Source organism: Mizuhopecten yessoensis, unplaced genomic scaffold, assembly GCF_002113885.1.
Source record: "Mizuhopecten yessoensis strain PY_sf001 unplaced genomic scaffold, ASM211388v2 scaffold6821, whole genome shotgun sequence".
In the NCBI taxonomy this organism is placed as follows: Eukaryota; Metazoa; Mollusca; class Bivalvia; order Pectinida; family Pectinidae; genus Mizuhopecten; species Mizuhopecten yessoensis.
In genome coordinates, this window is record NW_018406741.1 from 59078 (window position 1) to 81934 (window position 22857).

Below are 22857 nucleotides of genomic sequence, written 5' to 3' on the forward strand. Positions count from 1 at the left end.
TGGTAAGTTATAGCTGACAACTCACACTGGGACAAGGACAATAGGATAGGGATGGTAAGTTATAGCTGACAACTCACACTGGGACAAGGACAGGAGGATAGGGATGGTAAGTTATAGCTGACAACTCACACTGGGACAAGGACAGGAGGATAGGGATGGTAAGTTATAGCTGACAACTCCCACTGGGACAAGGACAGGAGGATGGAGGTGGTGAGTTATAGCTGACAACTCACACTGGGACCAGGACAGGAGGATGGAGGTGGTGAGTTATAGCTGACAACTCACACTGGGACAAGGACAGGAGGATGGAGGTGGTAAGTTATAGCTGACAACTCACACTGGGACGAGGACAGGAGGATGAAGGTGGTGAGCTATTGCTGACAACTCACACTGGGACAAGGACAGGAGGATAGAAATGGTAAGTTAGTAAGTTATAGCTGATAACTCACTTGGACCAGGACAGGAGGATGAAGGTGGTGAGCTATAGCTGACAACTCACACTGCGACAAGGACAGGAGGATAGAAATGGTAAGTTAGTAAGTTATAGCTGATAACTCACTTGGACCAGGACAGGATGAAGCTTGTTTTTGGATTGTACATGTATGTTTTTCCTGATAATGAATTAAAACAGTGACAGGATAGGGCTGGTAAGTTATAGCTGACAACTCACACTTGGAGCAGGACAGGAGGATAGGGATGGTAAGTTATAGCTGGCATCACACACTGGGACAAGGACCGGAGAATAGGGATGGTAAGTTATAGCTGATAACTCACACTTGGAACAGAACAGGAGGATGGAGGTGGTGAGTTATAGCTGATAACTCACACTGGGACAAGGACAATAGGATAGGGATGGTAAGTTATAGCTGGCATCACACACTGGGACAAGGACAGGAGAATAGGGATGGTAAGTTATAGCTGATAACTCACTTGGACCAGGACAGGATGAAGCTAGTGTTTGGATTGTACATGTATGTTTTTCCTGATAATGAATTAAAACAGTGACATGTGAAAATGTTTTTCATAATTGTTAATTTGATATCTGACATGTTTTTATAAAAAGTGCTTAATAAGGTTATTTCCCAGTCTATGACTACAGTTTCTTGTTTTCATTTGTACTGTGTTTCTAGTTTGCTAAAAGTGAAATACCCAGTTGAAGGTATACGTAGGTATTGGGTCATTTTAGAGGCATGCACTATAACCCTGTTTACTATTGCAGTGACAATCTTTGACCCAGACACGTCGTCCGATACCTGTCAGGTTGAGGGGACACATCCTCAATGTCACAGCAGTGCCCGCTGCCTTAACTTCCCTTATGGCATATGTTGTGCTTGTATCCCACCCAGCTATGGCAATGGACGCAACTGCCTCAAATTTGGTAAGTCAGTGAAAATTTAACGACAAACTTTACTCAGTGTCAGATTTCTTAGATTTCATATCTTCACAAGTATTATGTTCAGTACAACTGAGAGTATGTTAGTTTGTTTAAAATGCCCTCAAATCTTGAAAAAAAGCCACAGCTTGTTAACTTTGTCACCTAATGAGCTTAAGGCTTATTTCTGAAGCCTGCTTTTTTTCAAAGCCATTTTATTTTTTGTTACCATTTTTAAACAGTAAGCCGTGTGTGGCCTATCTAAGTTGTCAGCAAAAGCTTTTTAGATGGTACATCATATGAAGCCTGCATCACTACGATGCTATGAACAAGGATTTCACTTATTATGATTTATATATATAGAACTTTTAAATGAGAGGAAAATCCACCTAATGATTTGTATTTCCTTTGAATAAATAATTGAACTTGGCAAAAACACACACAGCTTTCAGATATGTTTTATTCTATGGGGCAAAGATTAACAATTTCGTCCACTTGTTCATTACGTCAAAAACTGATAAGTTATTTTAACACACAGACAGATCCAAAACTCACACTACAATATATAGTGAATGATGTAAAGTGATAATAATCTGTCACATATGTTTCGGACTGAGAGCGGCTCATAGCTCTATTTCAAGGTTAATAGAATATTATCATATTGTCAGCTTATTTTCGAGATAAATGTTACAGCAATCCAAGGCTATTTCAATGCCAGTCTATTCTCGAATCAGACTTATTTTCAAACTATTTAGGTATTGTCTCTTCTTGATATTTGTTGTATACCTTTGCAGAAGCTCCTCAGCGACTGAATGGTAAGGTGTTTGGTACACTGAATGGTATTTCCATTGACAATCTGGACATGCACGCCTATGTGGTGACATCTGATGGCCGCGCCTACACTGCCATCAGTCAAGTTTCTCCAGAACTGGGCGCCCTCATGCTCACACTTAACACCATAGGGGGAATCATTGGCTGGATGTTTGCCCTCCCCAATGGTCCCTTGGCCCGCAACGGTTTTATGCTGACAGGTAAGGAATGCTGCACAGCTACTGTGTGTACTACTGAACAAAGAGAAATTGTCATTTACTGAAATTCAGCTTTTTGGGTACTACTTGTATGATTAATACCTCACAAATTATCATCACAAAGATTTTAACCATGATCATATCTCGGTTTAGTATCATAATTACAATGACAAAGATTATGGATATGATCATTATGATCTCTGACATTACTATTTCATGATACAGATTAGTCATAAGGACCAGAGATATGTCTATAAATGACTATGACTATGACATATTTAATTTTTAAATGACATTGTTTATGACATAAGAATCATACACTTTCTCATTATGTACCCTTAATAATTCTAGGTACATTCTAATACATAATGAAATGCTGTATATATTATACACTCTTATACACAATGAAATGATGTATATATGGTACGATTCTTATACGCAATGAAATGCTGTATATATGGTACATTCTGATACACAATGAAATGATGTATATATGGTACATTGTTATACACAATGAAATGCTGTATATATGGTACATTCTAATACACAATGAAATGATGTATATATGGTACATTCTTATACACAATGAAATGATGTATATATGGTACATTCTTATACACAATGAAATGATGTATATATGGTACATTCTTATACACAATGAAATGATGTATATATGGTACATTCTTATACACAATGAAATGATGTATATATGGTACATTCTTATACACAATGAAATGATGTATATATGGTACATTCTTATACACAATGAAATGATGTATATATGGTACATTCTTATACACAATGAAATGATGTATATATGGTACATTCTTATACACAATGAAATGATGTATATATGGTACATTCTTATACACAATGAAATGATGTATATATGGTACATTCTTATACACAATGAAATGATGTATATATGGTACATTCTTATACACAATGAAATGATGTATATATGGTACATTCTTATACACAATGAAATGATGTATATATGGTACATTCTTATACACAATGAAATGATGTATATATGGTACATTCTTATACACAATGAAATGATGTATATATGGTACATTCTTATACACAATGAAATGATGTATATATGGTACATTCTTATACACAATGAAATGATGTATATATGGTACATTCTTATACACAATGAAATGATGTATATATGGTACATTCTTATACACAATGAAATGATGTATATATGGTACATTCTTATACACAATGAAATGATGTATATATGGTACATTCTTATACACAATGAAATGATGTATATATGGTACATTCTTATACACAATGAAATGATGTATATATGGTACATTCTTATACACAATGAAATGATGTATATATGGTACATTCTTATACACAATGAAATGATGTATATATGGTACATTCTTATACACAATGAAATGATGTATATATGGTACATTCTTATACACAATGAAATGATGTATATATGGTACATTCTTATACACAATGAAATGATGTATATATGGTACATTCTTATACACAATGAAATGATGTATATATGGTACATTCTTATACACAATGAAATGATGTATATATGGTACATTCTTATACACAATGAAATGATGTATATATGGTACATTCTTATACACAATGAAATGATGTATATATGGTACATTCTTATACACAATGAAATGATGTATATATGGTACATTCTTATACACAATGAAATGATGTATATATGGTACATTCTTATACACAATGAAATGATGTATATATGGTACATTCTTATACACAATGAAATGATGTATATATGGTACATTCTTATACACAATGAAATGATGTATATATGGTAGTGCATTATGCTTATCCATACAGGATGCTGTTATAATGTATCAATGTGTATGTCCTAAGGTTGACTGTGTTTTACCTGAACTGTAATGTGTCATATTTTCGACAGGTGGGGAGTTTAACAGGACAGCAGTCGTCACATACCAGAGTGGGGAGGTGGTCAATCTACACCAGAAGTTCTTTGGTCAAGATACCCTTGATCAGACTGGCCTTGAGACACACATCAGTGGAGTTGTCCCAGAAGTGTTAAATGGTGGCAAGGTTACAGTTGGTGACTACAAAGAGGAGTTTGTACATGCTGGAAAGGGTAAATAATGAATCGCTGAGTTTACTGTATATTTCCTACATTAATATCTATAACATTGATTGTAGTACCTGTATCACTAGAACCCTGGTAACTCTGCTACATGGAAGCACAGTAATCAAATCACAAGAAACCATGGTAACTGTGTCACATGGAACCATGGTAACTGTGTCTCAAGAAACCATGGTAACTGTGTCACAAGAAACCATGGTAACTGTGTCACTATAGCTAGGAACCATGGTAACTGTGTCACAAGGAACCATGGTAACTGTTACTATAGCTAGGAACCATGGTAACTGTGTCACAAGAAACAATGGTAACTGTGTCACTTGGGACCTTGTTAACTGCGTCATAAAAAACCATGCTGACTGTGTCACCATAGCTAGGAACCATGGTAACTGTGTCACAAGGAACCATGGTAACTGTTACTATAGCTAGTCGAACCATGCTGACTGTGTCACCATAGCTAGGAACCATGTTAACTGTGCTACTAAGAACCATGCTATCTCTGTCGCTACAAGCGCAGTTTCTGAGCTTCTCTCTAGTTAATTTAATCCTGAATTTGAATAAATAGCTTAATGAATTCAAAATGATATTTTCTGGGCTGTGAAATGAAAAGAAAACAGGACTTTCATGTTTCCTTCTGATGATGCCAGCATTAAGTTTTTGCATTTAGCTAAGTCTGAAAGCATATATACTTTAAAGTCAATACATATTGAGGCATATTTTATGAGATTATTTTACTTTATAAATGGTAGATATAAGTATTAAACTACTTTTTGATGGCATTAACTGTCAATATACATTCCAACTGAAAAGAACAAATTAAACATGAAATGCTAGCAGGTTTTATGGAGTTTGTTACTTCCTGTTGGTATTCATCCATGAAGCCGATTGAAAGCAGCTTAGTGCTTAAAGAAACCGTTTAAGATGCCCAGTTAACAAAATAATGGGATGGAAATGTTTCAGGTTCTCTTCATAAATGATGTTCTTGTATTCTTTGTTAGTGAGAAAACTAAATTTTGTCTAATAATTGAGAATTTTGAAATAACTTGCTTATTACTAAAATCACAACATTTATGCTTATTCGGGAACAATATGATGCATCTTAAGTACACTTTAAATTTTCCTATTTCGTTTTTGTTATTAAAGATTACATTCACTTAAATCGGTATACTTTGACTTACGTGTGTAGAACTGTAAAGTTGCTAGGGAAATATATGAAAATAAAAATAGAAACAAAAGTGGAAAACCATCTAAATTGTCTGGTCCCTGACACCAACCTGAGGATGTTCAATGTAGGATGATAATGTACCTGTTTATTTAGGTCTGATCACGTCCTTCTCCACACGAACATATCTCGTGGACGGTGTTGCCTACCAGTACAAGTGGAACCAGACCATCATGTTTAACGAGTGTAGTTTTGATCCCGAGCCACGACTTGATACCATGAGGCTCAGTAGCAAGCGGAACCGAGTCGTCTATGACAATCTCAATGAAATTTTGCGATACGCCATGACAAGCCAGATAGCTGCACTCACTGGTACGTTTCTTCATTTTTAATTAATTTGACTAAAACGTCTTTGTAAATTTCCCCTAAAGTAAATACCCTAACTGAAAATCCATACTTTATTCTTTTAATCTTAAGAACTTAACTGTGAATGATTTTTCAAATTATAAATCCCTTGACCGTGCAGACTTAAGCTGTAAAGCTTGTGTTTTAGGGTCTGATCCATGCCGTAATGCTGCCGAGGTCTGTGGAGAGAACTCTGAGTGTACCCCTGATGGAGCCTCATTCACCTGTTCCTGTCTCACAGGATTTCAGGATGATGGAGGATCTTGTCGAGGTAAGGGAATGCTAGACAGGACAAACTAGTACCGGTATTGAACACTCTGTTGGTACATGTGCTACCAAATATTGAACACTCTGTGGGTACTACCTTATATTAAACACTCTGTTGGTACTACCTTATATTGAACACTATGTTGGTACTACCTTATATTGAACACTCTGTTGGTACTACCTTATATTAAACACTCTGTTGGTACTACCTTATATTGAACACTCTGTTGGTACTACCTTATATTGAACACTCTGTTGGTACTACCTTATATTGAACACTCTGTTGGTACTACCTTATATTGAACACTCTGTTGGTACTACCTTATATTGAACACTCTGTTGGTACTACCTTATATTGAACACTCTGTTGGTACTACCTTATATTGAACACTCTGTTGGTACTACCTTATATTGAACACTCTGTTGGTACTACCTTATATTGAACACTCTGTTGGTACTACCTTATATTGAACACTCTGTTGGTACTACCTTATATTGAACACTCTGTTGGTACTACCTTATATTGAACACTCTGTTGGTACTACCTTATATTGAACACTCTGTTGGTACTACCTTATATTGAACACTCTGTTGGTACTACCTTATATTGAACACTCTGTTGGTACTACCTTATATTGAACACTCTGTTGGTACTACCTTATATTGAACACTCTGTTGGTACTACCTTATATTGAACACTCTGTTGGTACTACCTTATATTGAACACTCTGTTGGTACTACCTTATATTGAACACTCTGTTGGTACTACCTTATATTGAACACTCTGTTGGTACTACCTTATATTGAACACTCTGTTGGTACTACCTTATATTGAACACTCTGTTGGTACTACCTTATATTGAACACTCTGTTGGTACTACCTTATATTGAACACTCTGTTGGTACTACCTTATATTGAACACTCTGTTGGTACTACCTTATATTGAACACTCTGTTGGTACTACCTTATATTGAACACTCTGTTGGTACTACCTTATATTGAACACTCTGTTGGTACTACCTTATATTGAACACTCTGTTGGTACTACCTTATATTGAACACTCTGTTGGTACTACCTTATATTGAACACTCTGTTGGTACTACCTTATATTGAACACTCTGTTGGTACTACCTTATATTGAACACTCTGTTGGTACTACCTTATATTGAACACTCTGTTGGTACTACCTTATATTGAACACTCTGTTGGTACTACCTTATATTGAACACTCTGTTGGTACTACCTTATATTGAACACTCTGTTGGTACTACCTTATATTGAACACTCTGTTGGTACTACCTTATATTGAACACTCTGTTGGTACTACCTTATATTGAACACTCTGTTGGTACTACCTTATATTGAACACTCTGTTGGTACTACCTTATATTGAACACTCTGTTGGTACTACCTTATATTGAACACTCTGTTGGTACTACCTTATATTGAACACTCTGTTGGTACTACCTTATATTGAACACTCTGTTGGTACTACCTTATATTGAACACTCTGTTGGTACTACCTTATATTGAACACTCTGTTGGTACTACCTTATATTGAACACTCTGTTGGTACTACCTTATATTGAACACTCTGTTGGTACTACCTTATATTGAACACTCTATTGGTACTTCCTTATACTGAACACTCTGTTGGTACTACATATATTGAACACTCTGTTAGTACTACCTTATATTGAACACTCTGTTGGTACTACTTTATATTGAACACTCTGTTGGTACTTCCTTATANCCTTATATTGAACACTCTGTTAGTACTACTTTATATTGAACGCTCTGTTGGTACTACCTTATATTGAACACTCTGTTGGTACTACCTTATACTGAACACTCTGTTGGTACTATCTCATATTGAACACTCTGTTGGTAATATCTTATAATGAACACTGTTGTACTATCGTCATCATTTTGTTGCTTTCCACAGATATTGACGAGTGCAGTGTCTACGCAGACCTCTGCGATGTGAATGCCCGCTGTTACAATGTACCAGGGAGTTTCCAGTGTCAGTGTGAATCTGGTTACCGTGGCGATGGACGGTCCTGTACACGTAAGTTATACAAACCCAGATGTTTATTCCTAATGTTAGTGTCTAAAATGTAACAGGGGGTGTCCAGCGCCAGTGTACACTATGATATGGTAACTTTGGTTTTAAGATGATTTATCCTTTTACATTATCTTGTACTTTATAGAATGAATGAGAGTATTTTGTGTTGATGTTTAAGGTGAGGTCCAGCGATGTGGGGACGATGTTTGCCATGAGAATGGACGTTGTGTATACAACAGTGACTTAGGCAAGCCTATGTGTGAATGTCGTCAGGGATTCCGTGGGGACGGAGTCAACTACTGCTCTGCTGGTAAGCTTCACTTGCTCAAGTCACAGACACTGTTTTGATCTAAATCTCACTGATTTTCATCCAGAATTTCTTAGAAGAGTGTACACATATATCTTGTTATGTATATTTTCAGAGTTTAACTGTAATGAGGTTGACGTGTGTCATCAGGATGCAGAATGTGTGTACGACGACCAGGAGGAAAAGTACACGTGTGAATGTAAAGTAGGATACAGTGGCGACGGCACCGTGTGTGAGCGGTATGATGTAGGTGAGAAACTCACAGGTGTACAGGAATAGGTGAGAAACTCACAGGTGTACAGGGATAGGTGAGAAACTCGCAGGTGTACAGGGATAGGTGAGAAACTTGCAGGTGTACAGGGATAGGTGAAACATGCACAGATGTACATGGATAGGTGAGCAACTCACAGGTGTACAGGGATAGGTGAAAAGTGCACAGGTGTACATGGATAGGTGAGAAACTCACACGTGTACAGGGATAGGTGAGAAACTCACATGTGTACAGGGATAGGTGAGAAACGCACAGATGTACAGAAAAAAATGTGTAGGGTATAGGTAAAAAACTCACAGGTGCACAGAGAATAGGTGAGAAACGCACAGATGTACAGAAAAAAATGTGTAGGGTATAGGTGAGAAACTCACAGGTGCACAAGGAATAGGTAATGGTATATCTTTTTAACTGTGAATTCAGCTATTGTTTTCAAAGTAATGCTTGACAAGCAATATTGTGTATTAAACATATAATTTACAAATGTGCTTGTCAAAGTTGAGATTTGAAGATGAGAGGTAAGGTTTAGAGCTAGACATGTACAGTGACTGTTTTGTTGCTACATGTGCAATATGTATTGGGATACAAGGACACTTTTGGTACATTAGGTGACAGCTATTGTGACATCACCAATCTGTTCGTGATAACACTGGCATTGCTATTCCAAATGAACATGAAAATACATTTGAAATAAATTAATAAAGCATAACTACTCAATTGAAGTTTTAAGTAATGAATGTTTTAAGGGGTTGTTTCTCACATGCACGGTGTAGCTGACAGACTAACATAGTGCTCAGTGGTTTATAAAGTTTAAAAGCAAAACCAGTGCAATTGTACTGACCCAAGGCACCATTTTGTAAAACATCAATTATTGAAAAATCTCTTATTTCTCTTTAACAGACTCTGATTGCAGCCTGTGCAGTACAGATGCCCAGTGTTTGTTTGACCCAAGACGAATGGTGCATTATTGCCAGTGTAACAGTGGATATTCTGGGGATGGCCAGACGTGTACACCAATCAGTAAGTCACACCTGTCACATACAGGGGACAGCCAGACGTGTACAACAATCAGTAAGTCACACCTGTCATATATAGGGGACAGCCAGACATGTTCACCAATCAGTAAGTCATACCTGTCCCATATAGGGGACAGCCAGACGTGTACACAAATCAGTAAGTCACACCTGTCACATATAGGGGACAGCATATATAGTACAACAATCAGTAAGTCATATCTGTCACATATAGGGAATGGCCAGACGTGTACACCAATCAGTAAGTCACACCTGTCATATATAGGGGACAGCCAGACATGTTCACCAATCAGTAAGTCATACCTGGCACATATAGGGGAAAGCCAGACGTGTACAACAATCAGTTAGTCATATCTGTCACATATAGGGGATGGCCAGACGTGTACACCAATCAGTAGGTCACACCTGTCATATATAGGGGACAGCCAGACATGTACACCAATCAGTAAGACACACCTGTCACATATAGGGGACAGCTAGACGTGTACACCAATCAGTAGGTCACACCTGTCATATATAGGGGACAGCCAGACATGTACAACAATCAGTAAGTCATACCTGTCACATATAGGGGACAGCCAGATGTGTACAACAATCAGTAAGTCATACCTGTCACATATAGGGAACGGCCAGACGTGTACAACAATCAGTAAGTCATACCTGTCACATATAGGGGACAGCCAGATGTGTACAACAATCAGTAAGTCATACCTGTCACATATAGGGAACGGCCAGACGTGTACACCAATCAGTAAGTCATACCTGTCACATATAGGGGACAGCCAGACATGTACACCAATCAGTAAGTCATACCTGTCACATACAGGGGACAGCCAGACCTGTACACCAATCAGTAAGTCATACCTGTCACATACAGGGTATGGACAGACATGTACACCAATCAGTAAGTCAAACCTGACACATATAGGGTACGCCAGACATGTACACCAATCAGTAAGTCACCCCTGTCAAATATAGGGGACGCCAGACATGTACACCAATCAGTAAGTCACACCTGTCACATATAGGGTACGCCAGACATGTACACCAATCAGTAAGTCACATACAGGGGACGGCCAGACATGCATGTACACCAATCAGTAATTGATACAGCTGTACCATACCAGTGTAGTCTTGTACGTCAATTTGATACAGCTGTACCAGACCAATGTGTCTTGTACGTTTATTTGATACAGCTGTACCAGCCCAGTGTAGTCTTGTATGTCTATTTGATAGAGCTATACCAGACCAGTGTAGTCTTGTAAGTCAATTTGATACAGCTGTACCATACCAGTGTAGTCTTGGATGTCTATTTGATACAGCTATACCAGACCAGTGTAGTCTTGTATGTCAATTTGATACAGCTGTACCAGACCAATGTAGTTTTGTACGTCTATTTGATACAGCTGTACCAGACCGGTGTAGTCTTGTATGTCTATTTGATACAGCTGTACCATACCAGTGTAGTCTTGTACGTCAATTTGATACAGCTGTACCAGACCAGTGTGTCTTGTTCGTCTATTTGTTACAGCTGTACCAGACCAGGGGGTCTTGTACGTCCATTTGATACAGCTGTACCAGACCAGTGTATTTTTTTTACGTCTATTTGATACAATTGTACCAGACCAGTGTAGTTTTTTTACGTCTATTTGATACAGCTGTCCCAGACCAGTGTAGTCTTGTACATCAATTTGATACAGCTGTACCAGACCAGTGTAGTTTTTTACTTCTATTTGATACAGCTGTACCAGACCAGTGTGTCTTGTGCGTCTATTTGATACAGCTGTACCAGACCAGTGGGGTTTTTTTTACGTCTATTTGATACAGCTGTCCCAGACCAGTGTGTCTTGTACGTCTATTTGTTACAGCTGTACCAGACCATTATAGTCTTGTACGTCTATTTGATACAGCTGTTCCAGACCAGTGTGTCTTGTACGTCTATTTGATACAGCTGTACCAAACCAGTGTAGTCTTGTACGTCTATTTGATACAGCTGTACCAGGCCAGTGTGTCGTGTACGTTTATTTGTTACAGCTGTACCAGACCAGTGTAGTCTTTTATGTCTATTTGATACAGCTGTACCAGACCGGTGTAGTCTTGTATGTCTATTTGATACAGCTATACCAGACCAGTGTAGACTTGTACGTCAATTTGATACAGCTGTACCAGACCAATGTGTCTTGTACGTTTATTTGATACAGCTGTAACAGACCAGTGTGTCTTGTACGTCTATTTTATACAGCTGTACCAGACCAGTGTGTCTTTTACGTCTATTTGATAAAGCTGTACCAGACCAGTGTAGTTTTTTTACGTCTATTTGATACAGCTGTCCCAGACCAGTGTGTCTTGTACGTCTATTTTATACAGCTGTACCAGACCAGTGTGTCTTGTTCGTCTATTTGTTACAGCTGTACCAGACCAGTGAGTCTTGTACGTCTATTTGATACAGCTGTACAAGACCAGTGTAGTTTTTTACGTCTATTTGATACAGCTGTCCCAGACCAGTGTGTCTTGTACGTCTATTTGATACAGCTGTACCAGGCCAGTGTGTCGTGTACGTTTATTTGTTACAGCTGTACCAGACCAGTGAGTCTTGTACGTCTATTTGATACAGCTGTACCAGACCGGTGTAGTCTTGTATGTCTATTTGATACAGCTGTACCATACCAGTGTAGTCTTGTATGTCTATTTGATACAGCTATACCAGACCAGTGTAGTCTTGTACGTCAATTTGATACAGCTGTACCATACCAGTGTAGTCTTGTACGTCTATTTGATACAGCTGTACCAGACCAGTGTAGTCTTGTATGTCTATTTGATACAGCTGTACCAGACCAGTGTAGTTTTTTTTACCTCTATTTGATACAGCTGTACCAGACCAGTGGGGTTTTTTTTACGTCTATTTGATACAGCTGTACCATACCAATGTAGTCTTGTACGTTTATTTGATACAGCTGTACCAGACCAGTGTGTCTTGTACGTCTATTTGATACAGCTGTACCAGACCAGTGTAGTCTTGTATGTCTATTTGATACAGCTGTACCATACCAATGTTGTTTTTTACGTCTATTTGATACAGCTGTACCAGACCAGTGTGTCTTGTACGTTTATTTGATACAGCTGTACCATACCAATGTAGTTTTTTATGTCTATTTGTTACAGCTGTACCAGACCAGTGTAGTTTTGTATGTCTATTTGATACAGCTGTACCATACCAATGTAGTTTTGTATGTCTATTTGTTACAGCTGTACCATACCAATGTTGTTTTTTATGTCTATTTGTTACAGCTGTACCAGACCAGTGTGTCTTGTAAGTCAATTTGATACAGCTGTACCAGACCAATGTGTCTTGTACGTTTATTTGATACAGCTGTACCAGACCAGTGTAGTTTTGTACGTCTATTTGTTACAGCTGTACCAGACCAGTGTACTGACTGCCATCCTAATGCCCGATGTGTGTTTGATGAGTTTGCCCGTCAGTATACCTGCCAGTGTTCCCAGGGTTACACAGGGGATGGCTTCCTCTGTACCCAATCAGATTGCCGCACCATACAGAATTGCCACATGTACGCAGACTGTTTCAATGACACGATCTTTGGAGGATTCAGATGTTTGTGTAGAAATGGCTACACAGGTTAGTCAGTTTGTACGAGACTGTTATGGTCATAATCTAGTACATTGTATTGTACAATGAAATTTAGATTAAAACATTTATCAATAGATAGCGTAATTATGATGCATACCATTTGTATATTATATTTTAAATTCAGAGCAATTATAAAGCGTGTGAGCGTCATTTGATTTAAGTATATAAATATATAGTTTGTATATAATGATATAGTAGGTATATAAATATATGATATGTATATAAATGTTTATAAATATATAGTACATATGTATGTATATAATTGTTTATAAATATATAGTATGTATACAAATATATTGTTTGTATATAAATATATAGTATGTATATAAATATATAGTATGTATATAAATGTTTATAAATATATAGTACATATGTATGTATATAATTGTATATAAATATATAGTATGTATATTAATGTATATAAATATAAAGTATGTACCCCAGGTATATAAATGTTTCACTCCACAGGTGACGGTACTGTCTGTCAGCCTGACGATTGTAGTGTGACGGGGAATTGTAATAACAATGCCCAGTGTGTTCCTGATCCACGAGTTGATAGCCGTTACATGTGTCGCTGTAACCCTGGATATGAGGGCGATGGCATGACATGCAGACAGAGAGGTACATCTTCAGCCAACATTGTAGAGATATTTAACTTTCTTGGGTTTTTTAGGCATTTGTTACATTAATCTAGATTTCAATGTTACTTTATTTACCATGGATAAAAAACAATCAGGTGGCAGTTGGTCTGCATATCTTAAACTCTTTCAGATTACAAAATAACAAATGTTTAAGCGATAAAGTTATTAAGAAGACACTACTTGAATAATATGTCTACAGCTACTTTGAAATTTGTTTAATGGTTCATCAGTTAATTATATTGCTAATGAACGTTATGTCATCCAAGAATTTCTGGGAGGTTTTTATGTGTTTATATTCGAAACTTTTGTGTTTTCTAGTGACTCCATGTAACCAAGTATCTAACTGTGGTCAGAATGCTGAGTGTGTGTACAATCCTGATGAGATGTCGTATCGGTGTCGCTGCTCCTCCGGTTACGAAGGCAATGGTTTCACCTGTAGACCACGAGGTACCATTCCGTATCACTATGATTTCAATAGTTTTAATCATCTACAATATATTACTTTTATTCTCCTGAACACTGCTGTCATGAAAATAGCTGAAGGGGGATGATGAGAGGGTGGAAACTAAGATATATGTTTTGAAAACTGAAGCTCTTTGTTGGGAAAACAAAATATATCGGGAAAACAACTAAGATCTGTGTTGTGAAAAACTGAAATATCTGTGTGAAAAACTTATGGGAAAGAAAGGGAAAAATAGGTTACAAAAATTGTTCGCAATATCATTTTTTTTTGTGTTCTTCTATATATGGGGAGGGGTTCATTATATTTCATTTTAATACAACTGGTTACATTATTTATCAAACTGTTAATTGATAATTTACCAATTGTTCAATTACCAGAACTGTGTTAAGTGTCATCATTGTTGCAACCATTTCATTTTGGCAGGTTACAACTGCCGCAGTGACCCCCGCATCTGTGACCCGAATGCTGCATGTGTCCTCAATGTCGACACCTTCATCTGTGTGTGTAATGAAAATTTCCGTGGAGATGGGCGTCGCTGTATAGGTAGGTCATCTGTGTGTGTAATGTAAATTTCCGTGGAAATGGGCGTCACTTTATAGGTAGGTCATCTGTGTGTGTAATGAAAATTTCCGTGGAGATGGGCGTCGCTGTATAGGTAGGTCATGTGTGTGTGTAATGAAAATTTCAGTGGAGATGGGCGTCACTGTATAGGTAGGTCATCTGTGTGTGTAATGAAAATTTCCGTGGAGATGGGCGTCGCTGTACAGGTAGGTCATCTGTGTGTGTAATGAAAATTTCCGTGCAGATGGGCGTCGCTGTATAGGTAGGTCATCTGTGTGTGTAATGAAAATTTTCGTGGAGATGGGCGTCGCTGTATTGGTAGGTCATCTGTGTGTGTAATGAAAATTTCCGTGGAGATGGGCGTCGCTGTATTGGTAGGTCATCTGTGTGTGTAATGAAAATTTCCGTGCAGATGGGCGTCGCTGTATAGGTAGGTCATCTGTGTGTGTGATGAGAAGTTCCTTGGAGATGGGCGTCGCTGTATAGGTATGTCATCTGTGTGTGTGATGAGAATTTCTGTGGAGATGGGTGTCGCTGTATAGGTATGTCATCTGTGTGTGTGATGAGAATTTCTTTGGAGATGGGCGTCGCTGTATAGGTAGGTCATCTGTGTGTGTGATTAGAATTTCTGTGGAGATGGGGGTCGCTGTATAGGTAGGTCATCTGTGTGTGTGATGAAAATTTCCTTGGAGATGTACGTCGCTGTATAGGTATGTCATCTGTGTGTGTGATGAGAATTTCTGTGGAGATGGGTGTCGCTGTAATTAGGTATGTCATCTGTGTGTGTGATGAGAATTTCCTTGGAGATGGGTGTCGCTGTATAGGTATGTCATCTGTGTGTGTGATGAGAATTTTTGTGGAGATGGGTGTCGCTGTAATTAGGTATGTCATCTGTGTGTGTGATGAGAATTTCTGTAGAGATGGGCGTTGATGTAAAGGATTGTTGTCTCTTTGTGTGATGAGAATTTCCATAGAGATGGGCGTTGCTGTAAAGGCTTTTTGTCTGTGTGTGTGATGAGAATTTCCATAGAAATGGGCGTTGATGTAAAGGATTGTTGTCTGTGTGTGTGATGAGAATTTCCATAGAGATGGGCGTCGCTGTAAAGGATTGTTGTCTGTGTGTGTGATGAGAATTTCCATAGAAATGGGCGTTGATGTAAAGGATTGTTGTCTCTGTGTGTGATGAGAATTTCCATAGAGATGGGCGTTGCTGTAAAGGATTTTTGTCTGTGTGTGTGATGAGAATTTCCATAGAGATGGGCGTTGATGTAAAGGATTGTTGTCTGTGTGTGTGATGAGAATTTCCATAGAGATGGGCGTTGCTGTAAAGGATTGTTGTCTGTGTGTTTGATGAGAATTTCCAGAGAGATGGGCGTTGATGTAAAGGATTGTTGTCTCTGTGTGTGATGAGAATTTCCATAGAGATGGGCGTTGCTGTAAAGGATTGTTGTCTGTGTGTGTGATGAGAATTTCCATAGAGATAGGTATCACTGTATAGCAGGTCATCTAGGACATAATGAGAGCTTTTGTCACCTGTTGGATAACTGGTTATTTTTTTATATTAAGGAATGTAGATGTGATCAGTCAAAAAAATGATTTCCCTGTTTCATTATATTTGTAGAAAGTTCAAGAGGATTTTTCTTTAAAACTTTAGCTGTAGTAATATTAATTAACATTTGTTTGGATTTGTTACTAGTGATAAAAATTATGCCTCTATAATTGTTTTTCTTTTCCAGCAATGGATGATGACAACAACTTCTTGCTATTTTCCCGAGGATATTCAATCCACCGGATACCCTACATGCCTAAGGAGGACGACCAAGGGAAAAGGATCCTGTATGTCCCAGGTAAGGAGTTGTCTCCCTCGGTAAGGCACGGTCATTTATGTTCTAGGTAAGGAGTTGTCTCCCTCGGTAAGGCACGGTCATTTATGTTCTAGGTAAGGAGTTGTCTCCCTCGGTAAGGCACGGTCATTTATGTTCTAGGTAAGGAGTTGTCTCCCTCGGTAAGGCACGGTCATTTATGTTCTAGGTAAGGAGTTGTCTCCCTCGGTAAGGCACGGTCATTTATGTTCTAGGTAAGGAGTTGTCTCCCTCGGTAGGACAGGGTCATTTATGTTCTAGGTAAGGAGTTGTCTCCCTCGAAAGGAGAGGGTCATTTATGTTCTAGGTAAGGAGTTGTCTCCCTCTCCCTTGACAGGGTCATTTATGTTCCAGGTAAGGATTTGTCTTCCTTGACAGGGTCATTTATGTTCCAGGTAAGGAGTTGTCTCCCTCTCCCTTGACAGGGTCATTTATGTTCCAGGTAAGGAGTTGTCTCCCTTGACAGGGTCATTTCTATTCCAGGTAAGGTGCTGTCTCCCTTGACAGGGTCATTTCTATTCCAGGTAAGGAGTTGTCTCTCTTGACAGGGTCATTTCTATCCCAGGTAAGGAGTTGCCTGAAGTATTTGAAGAGAAAATTCTTCATTTTAGCCTTTTTTATAGATCAAACCATTAATCAAATTTAAATCATTAAATGAAAGTTTACTGAAATGAAGTTGTATCTTGATATGGCAGTGTCATGTAGCTCCCAGTGTTGTCCTTTGTTAGGAGAGAACCATGTATTATCCTGGTAAAAAATATCTAAACAATTATTCCAATGTGTTCCATTAAATGAAAGTTTGCTGAAAGGATGCTGGGATGATTATGTTGTAGGTCAGCTTGCCATAGGGATCGACTCAGACTGTGAGGACAGGACCATGTACTGGACTGATGTCAGCAATGGACAGATACATCGTGCTAACCTGGACGGAACAGATTCTACTCCTGTTATAACAGGTTAGCTCAGAGGAAACATTACAACAAATTTACATATTTTTAAAGATAAATTTATTTATTTTTGTTTATGAATTAACTATAGTTTATGAAGGGAATTTCAAAACTAATGATCTTATAATGGTTAGTTATGAATCTTAAAAACTACTTGGTTTAATGACATTTTTTGTTCACTGACGTGACCAAAAGGTGCCATATAGTCTCATGTAGTATGTCATCTCTCTGCCATCAACTTTTTCTTGGGTTATCCATGGCCATAGGAATTCAATGTTGTATAAATGAAGGGTATGGTTTCCCTGAGGTTACACTGACACAACCTAATAGAAAGAATCAGCATAAATCTTTAAAAGATTACTCCTTAATTATGAATGAAGGAATTTTCACCTAATTTGACTTGAATGAAGCATTCCTAGGTGAACAAAACTCAGGTTAAGAAATCTGGCCCCCATTTTCTCTAATGAACAGTAACATTTCAAATGTTGGGCCTTTTCTAAGTTCATTTTAATCACTTTATAAGAGTACTTCTATATATTACACTAGACCTGAGCTCACCAGAAGGTGTTGCTGTTGACTGGTTGTCCAGGAACCTGTACTGGACAGATTCTGGACTGGATGTGATCTCCGCCTCCAGACTAGATGGCACCTACAAAAAGGCTGTCATCCAGGGTAACCTTGTCAACCCCAGGAGCATTGTCCTCGACCCATCTAAAGGGTGAGTTATAATTACCACACTACGTGAATACTAGACTATAGTACATGTTATGTATACAGACTAGTGTAACATTAAATGCTGATCTATATAAGTATGACTTTTGTTTAACTGTTGTATGCTATGTGATCTGTATATTAGTGTTGTGCTGTGTGACCTTTGTTTAACTGTCGTATGCTATGTGATCTGTATATTAGTGTTGTGCTGTGTGACCTTTGTTTAACTGTTGTATGCTATGTGATATGTATATTAGTGTTGTACTGTACTGTGCGACCTTTGTTTAACTGTTGTATGCTATGTGATCTGTATATTAGTGTTGTACTGTGCTGTATGACTTTTGTTTCAGTATTGTGTACTATGTGACCTCTGTTTTATTGCAGTGTGCTGTGTGACCTTTGTTTCAATATAGAATGCTTGGTGACCTTTGTTTCAGTGCAGTACACTGTGTGACCTTTGAGTAACCTTTGTTTCAGTATATTGTACTGTGTGACCTTTAATTTGTTTCAGCGTATTATACTGTGTGACCTTTATCTCAGTACATGTATAGTGTACTGTGTGACCTTTATCTCAGTACATGTATATTGTACTGCGTGACCTTTTTTTCAGTATATTGTACTACATATGTACCTGACCTTTATTTCAGTATATGGTTCTTTGTGACCTTTGTTTCAGTATAGTGCACTGTGTGACCTTTGTCTCAGTGTATTGTACTGTGTGACTTTAACTTTTGTTTTAGTGTACTGTGTGGCCTTGGTTTCAGTATATACTATGTGACCTTTGTTTCAGTATAGTGCACTGTGTAACCTTTGTTTCAATGTATTGTACCATGTGACTTGTTTCAGTATAGTGCACTGTGTGACCTTTGTCTCAGTATATTGTAATATGTGACCTTTATTTCAGTATATGGTTCTTTGTGACATTTGTTTCAGTGTAGTGCACTGTGTGACCTTTTGTCTCAGTGTATTGTACTGTGTGACTTTAACTTCTGTTTTAGTGTACTGTGTGGCCTTGGTTTCAGTATATACTATGTGACCTTTGTTTCAGTATAGTAACCTGTGTGACCTTTGTTTCAGTATGATGTACTGGGCAGACTGGGACCGGGCTGGAGCTAAGATAGAGATGGCATACATGGACGGGGAGGACAGGAAGGTTTTGGTGGACTCAGACCTGGGACTACCTAATGGTCTCACTATCGACTTCCACACACAACAGGTCTGCTGGGGAGATGCAGGTAACATAGGCAGACAACTGGTGCAGGAAGTGGGTAGTTTAGATCTGCAACAAACTTAAAGTGGACAGTACAAATTAATAATTATAAAGCACATGCAAACAATATACCTGACTTCATCAACACATAGCCTGATCATCAGGCAGCACAATACCAATGTTGTTGATGTATTACATAGTAACTGACCCTCTCACTGTTACTTGCATAAAGTACACATAAATATAACCAAATACAACCAATTCACTTTTAATTTTTTCACAGAGCTTTTATATCTTACCCTGTACATACAAACTTAACTTATAATATAAAATGGATCAAAGATTTAACTGGTTACATAGAATCCAGAACAGCTTGTCTGAAGTGATAGCAGCCTGTTGTCCTCAAGCTTCCTTGAGGAGATGTCTTGATAAGAACTATTGTTTGTGTGGCACTGCGAGGGTTCTTAACTTGCATTGTCAGCTTTGATGTACATGTATATCTCCGTCATGAACAAGTCTAGGTTATTTTGGGGAAATATGTTTGATATCATTTGTAGCCAGCATCTTGGCCAATGATTAGCTAGGATATTTTTTATTTTACTCCTAAAACACAAAATATTTTTTGACAACTGTTCATGTTACAGCTCTAGCTGGTCAAATGTTGAAATTTGTTTTGGTTAGGGTTTTTTTATTACCAGGAAATTGGAAAACAATCAAAAGCTCTTCCCAGAGTTATTCTTTAAACATGTGTTTGTCTTTCTGTTTTTCTAATAAAATTGCTGATTTTGTTTCAGGAGTAAGGAAAATAGAATGTATACGATCAGACGGGATAGGAAGGAAAACCATTGTAGATAATGCTGCTTATCCATTTGACCTAGCAATGGTCAGCAACAACATTTACTGGTCAGACTGGACAGTGTGAGTGATCAAATCATTATCCTTGACTGGACAACTATCATCTAGATACTGACACTCCCCTTGCCTCCGATTTATTACTAAAAATAAACTTAACATCTCAAGTATACAGTAACAGTTTCCAATTATCCTATGTATATTTGTTACCAGATAAGGCCTTGTAAAAGTTGAATCTAGAGAAGGAACCTTTAAAGTATTTAGTTCTTCCTGTCTACATTGAAATGATATCATTTATGTTGCCCTGAAATGTACTTGAAGGACATTTGAAAGTGAAGTGGACACGTCTGACAGGAAAGATCAGCTTGAGACTTAAATCTGCTAGAAATTGAATTATTAAGTCAAGGGAGATAACTCACAGTTAGGTGGTGAATATCCATGATAAGAAAAGAAATCTCGTGAGAATTTATATATGATTCCAGTAAATTAAACTTAGGTTAATTATTACATCTGAGTGTGAAGATCCTTGTTAGGCTGTATACCCTCTGTCACCACTTTAATGTGTGAGTGTATTTTTCCACAGTCCAGGAGTGCTGAGGGTTAGTCACACCGGGGGACAGGTGGCTGACCCACTAGATTTGCCTGTTGGAGGAAATGGAAAGCTGTACGGTATAGCAGCTGTCCGAGCTTCCTGTCCACGAGGTACGCAACCTACTTAATAAAATGATCATCACAAAAATTATGGTTATATACTGGAGAGAATAATATTACAAATATTAAAGCTTGCTTAGAAATACTTATATCTGAAACTGATGTCTCTTCATCTATTTCCACTCTTACCTTATAGCTATTAATGCCTGTGCTCGGGACAATGGTGGCTGCCAGTACCTATGTCTGCCTACACCCAACGGAGGCCGTACTTGTGGTTGTCCTGATGATGTTGACCCCGCAGACTGTAACCTGGTGGCTTGAGGAGTTATACCTGTGTAGAAGGTGAGTAACAGGTAACACTGATAAAGTGACCATTAAGGTGTGTAGAAGGTAACAGGTGACACTGATGAAGTGACCATTAAGTTGTGTAGAAGGTGGGTAACAGGTAACACTGATAAAGTGACCATTAAGTTGTGTAGAAGGTAACAGGTAACACTGATGAGGTGACCATTAAGCAGTGTAGAAGGTAACAGGTAACACTGATTAAGTGACCATAAGGGTGTGTAGAAGGTAACACTGATAAAGTGACCATTAAACTGTGTAGAAGGTAACAGGTAACACTGATGAAGTGACCATTAAGGTGTGTAGAAGGTAACAGGTAGCACTGATGAAGTGACCATTAAGGTTTGTAGAAGGTCACAGGTAACATTGATGAAGTGACCATTAAGCTGTGTAGAAGGTAACAGGTAACACTGATGAGGTGACCATTAAGGTGAGTAGAAGGTGGGTAACAGGTAACATTGATGAAGTGACCATTAAGCTGTGTAGAAGGTAACAGGTAACACTGATGAAGTGACCATTAAGGTGTTTTGAAGGTCACAGCTAACATTGATAAAGTGACCATTAAGGTGTGTAGAAGGTCACAGGTAACATTGATAAAGTGACCATTAAGGTGTGTAGAAGGTAACAGGTAACACTGATGAAGTGACCATTAAGGTGTGTAGAAGGTAACAGTGATGAAGTGACCATTAAGGTGTGTAGAAGGTAACAGGTAACACTGATGAAGTGACCATAAGGGTGTGTAGAAGGTAACACTGATAAAGTGACCATTAAGGTGTGTAGAAGGTAACAGGTAACACTGATGAAGTGACCATTAAGGTGTGTAGAAGGTAACAGGTAACACTGATGAAGTGACCATTAAGGTGTGTAGAAGGTAACAGGTAACACTGATGAAGTGACCATTAAGGTGTGTAGAAGGTAACA

At 38.1% G+C, this 22857-nt stretch overlaps 1 protein-coding gene across 1 annotated transcript in view; it reads left to right on the plus strand.

The window, feature by feature from the left end:
* Positions 1-21937, plus strand: part of LOC110452693 (nidogen-2-like) — a 36206-nt gene extending 14269 nt beyond the window's left edge. The window contains exons 6-25 of the mRNA XM_021501346.1: positions 1220-1378; positions 2167-2403; positions 4337-4534; positions 5859-6074; positions 6256-6378; positions 8322-8444; positions 8620-8751; positions 8864-8998; positions 9917-10036; positions 13463-13684; positions 14165-14317; positions 14656-14784; positions 15224-15343; positions 17098-17208; positions 18057-18179; positions 18717-18888; positions 19959-20116; positions 20886-21009; positions 21527-21645; positions 21791-21937. Of these exons, the coding sequence (XP_021357021.1) occupies positions 1220-1378; positions 2167-2403; positions 4337-4534; positions 5859-6074; positions 6256-6378; positions 8322-8444; positions 8620-8751; positions 8864-8998; positions 9917-10036; positions 13463-13684; positions 14165-14317; positions 14656-14784; positions 15224-15343; positions 17098-17208; positions 18057-18179; positions 18717-18888; positions 19959-20116; positions 20886-21009; positions 21527-21645; positions 21791-21915 (2999 nt within the window). The 3' untranslated portion in view covers positions 21916-21937. The remainder of the gene's footprint in view (positions 1-1219; positions 1379-2166; positions 2404-4336; positions 4535-5858; positions 6075-6255; positions 6379-8321; positions 8445-8619; positions 8752-8863; positions 8999-9916; positions 10037-13462; positions 13685-14164; positions 14318-14655; positions 14785-15223; positions 15344-17097; positions 17209-18056; positions 18180-18716; positions 18889-19958; positions 20117-20885; positions 21010-21526; positions 21646-21790) is intronic.
* The last annotated feature ends 920 nt before the right edge of the window (positions 21938-22857 follow it).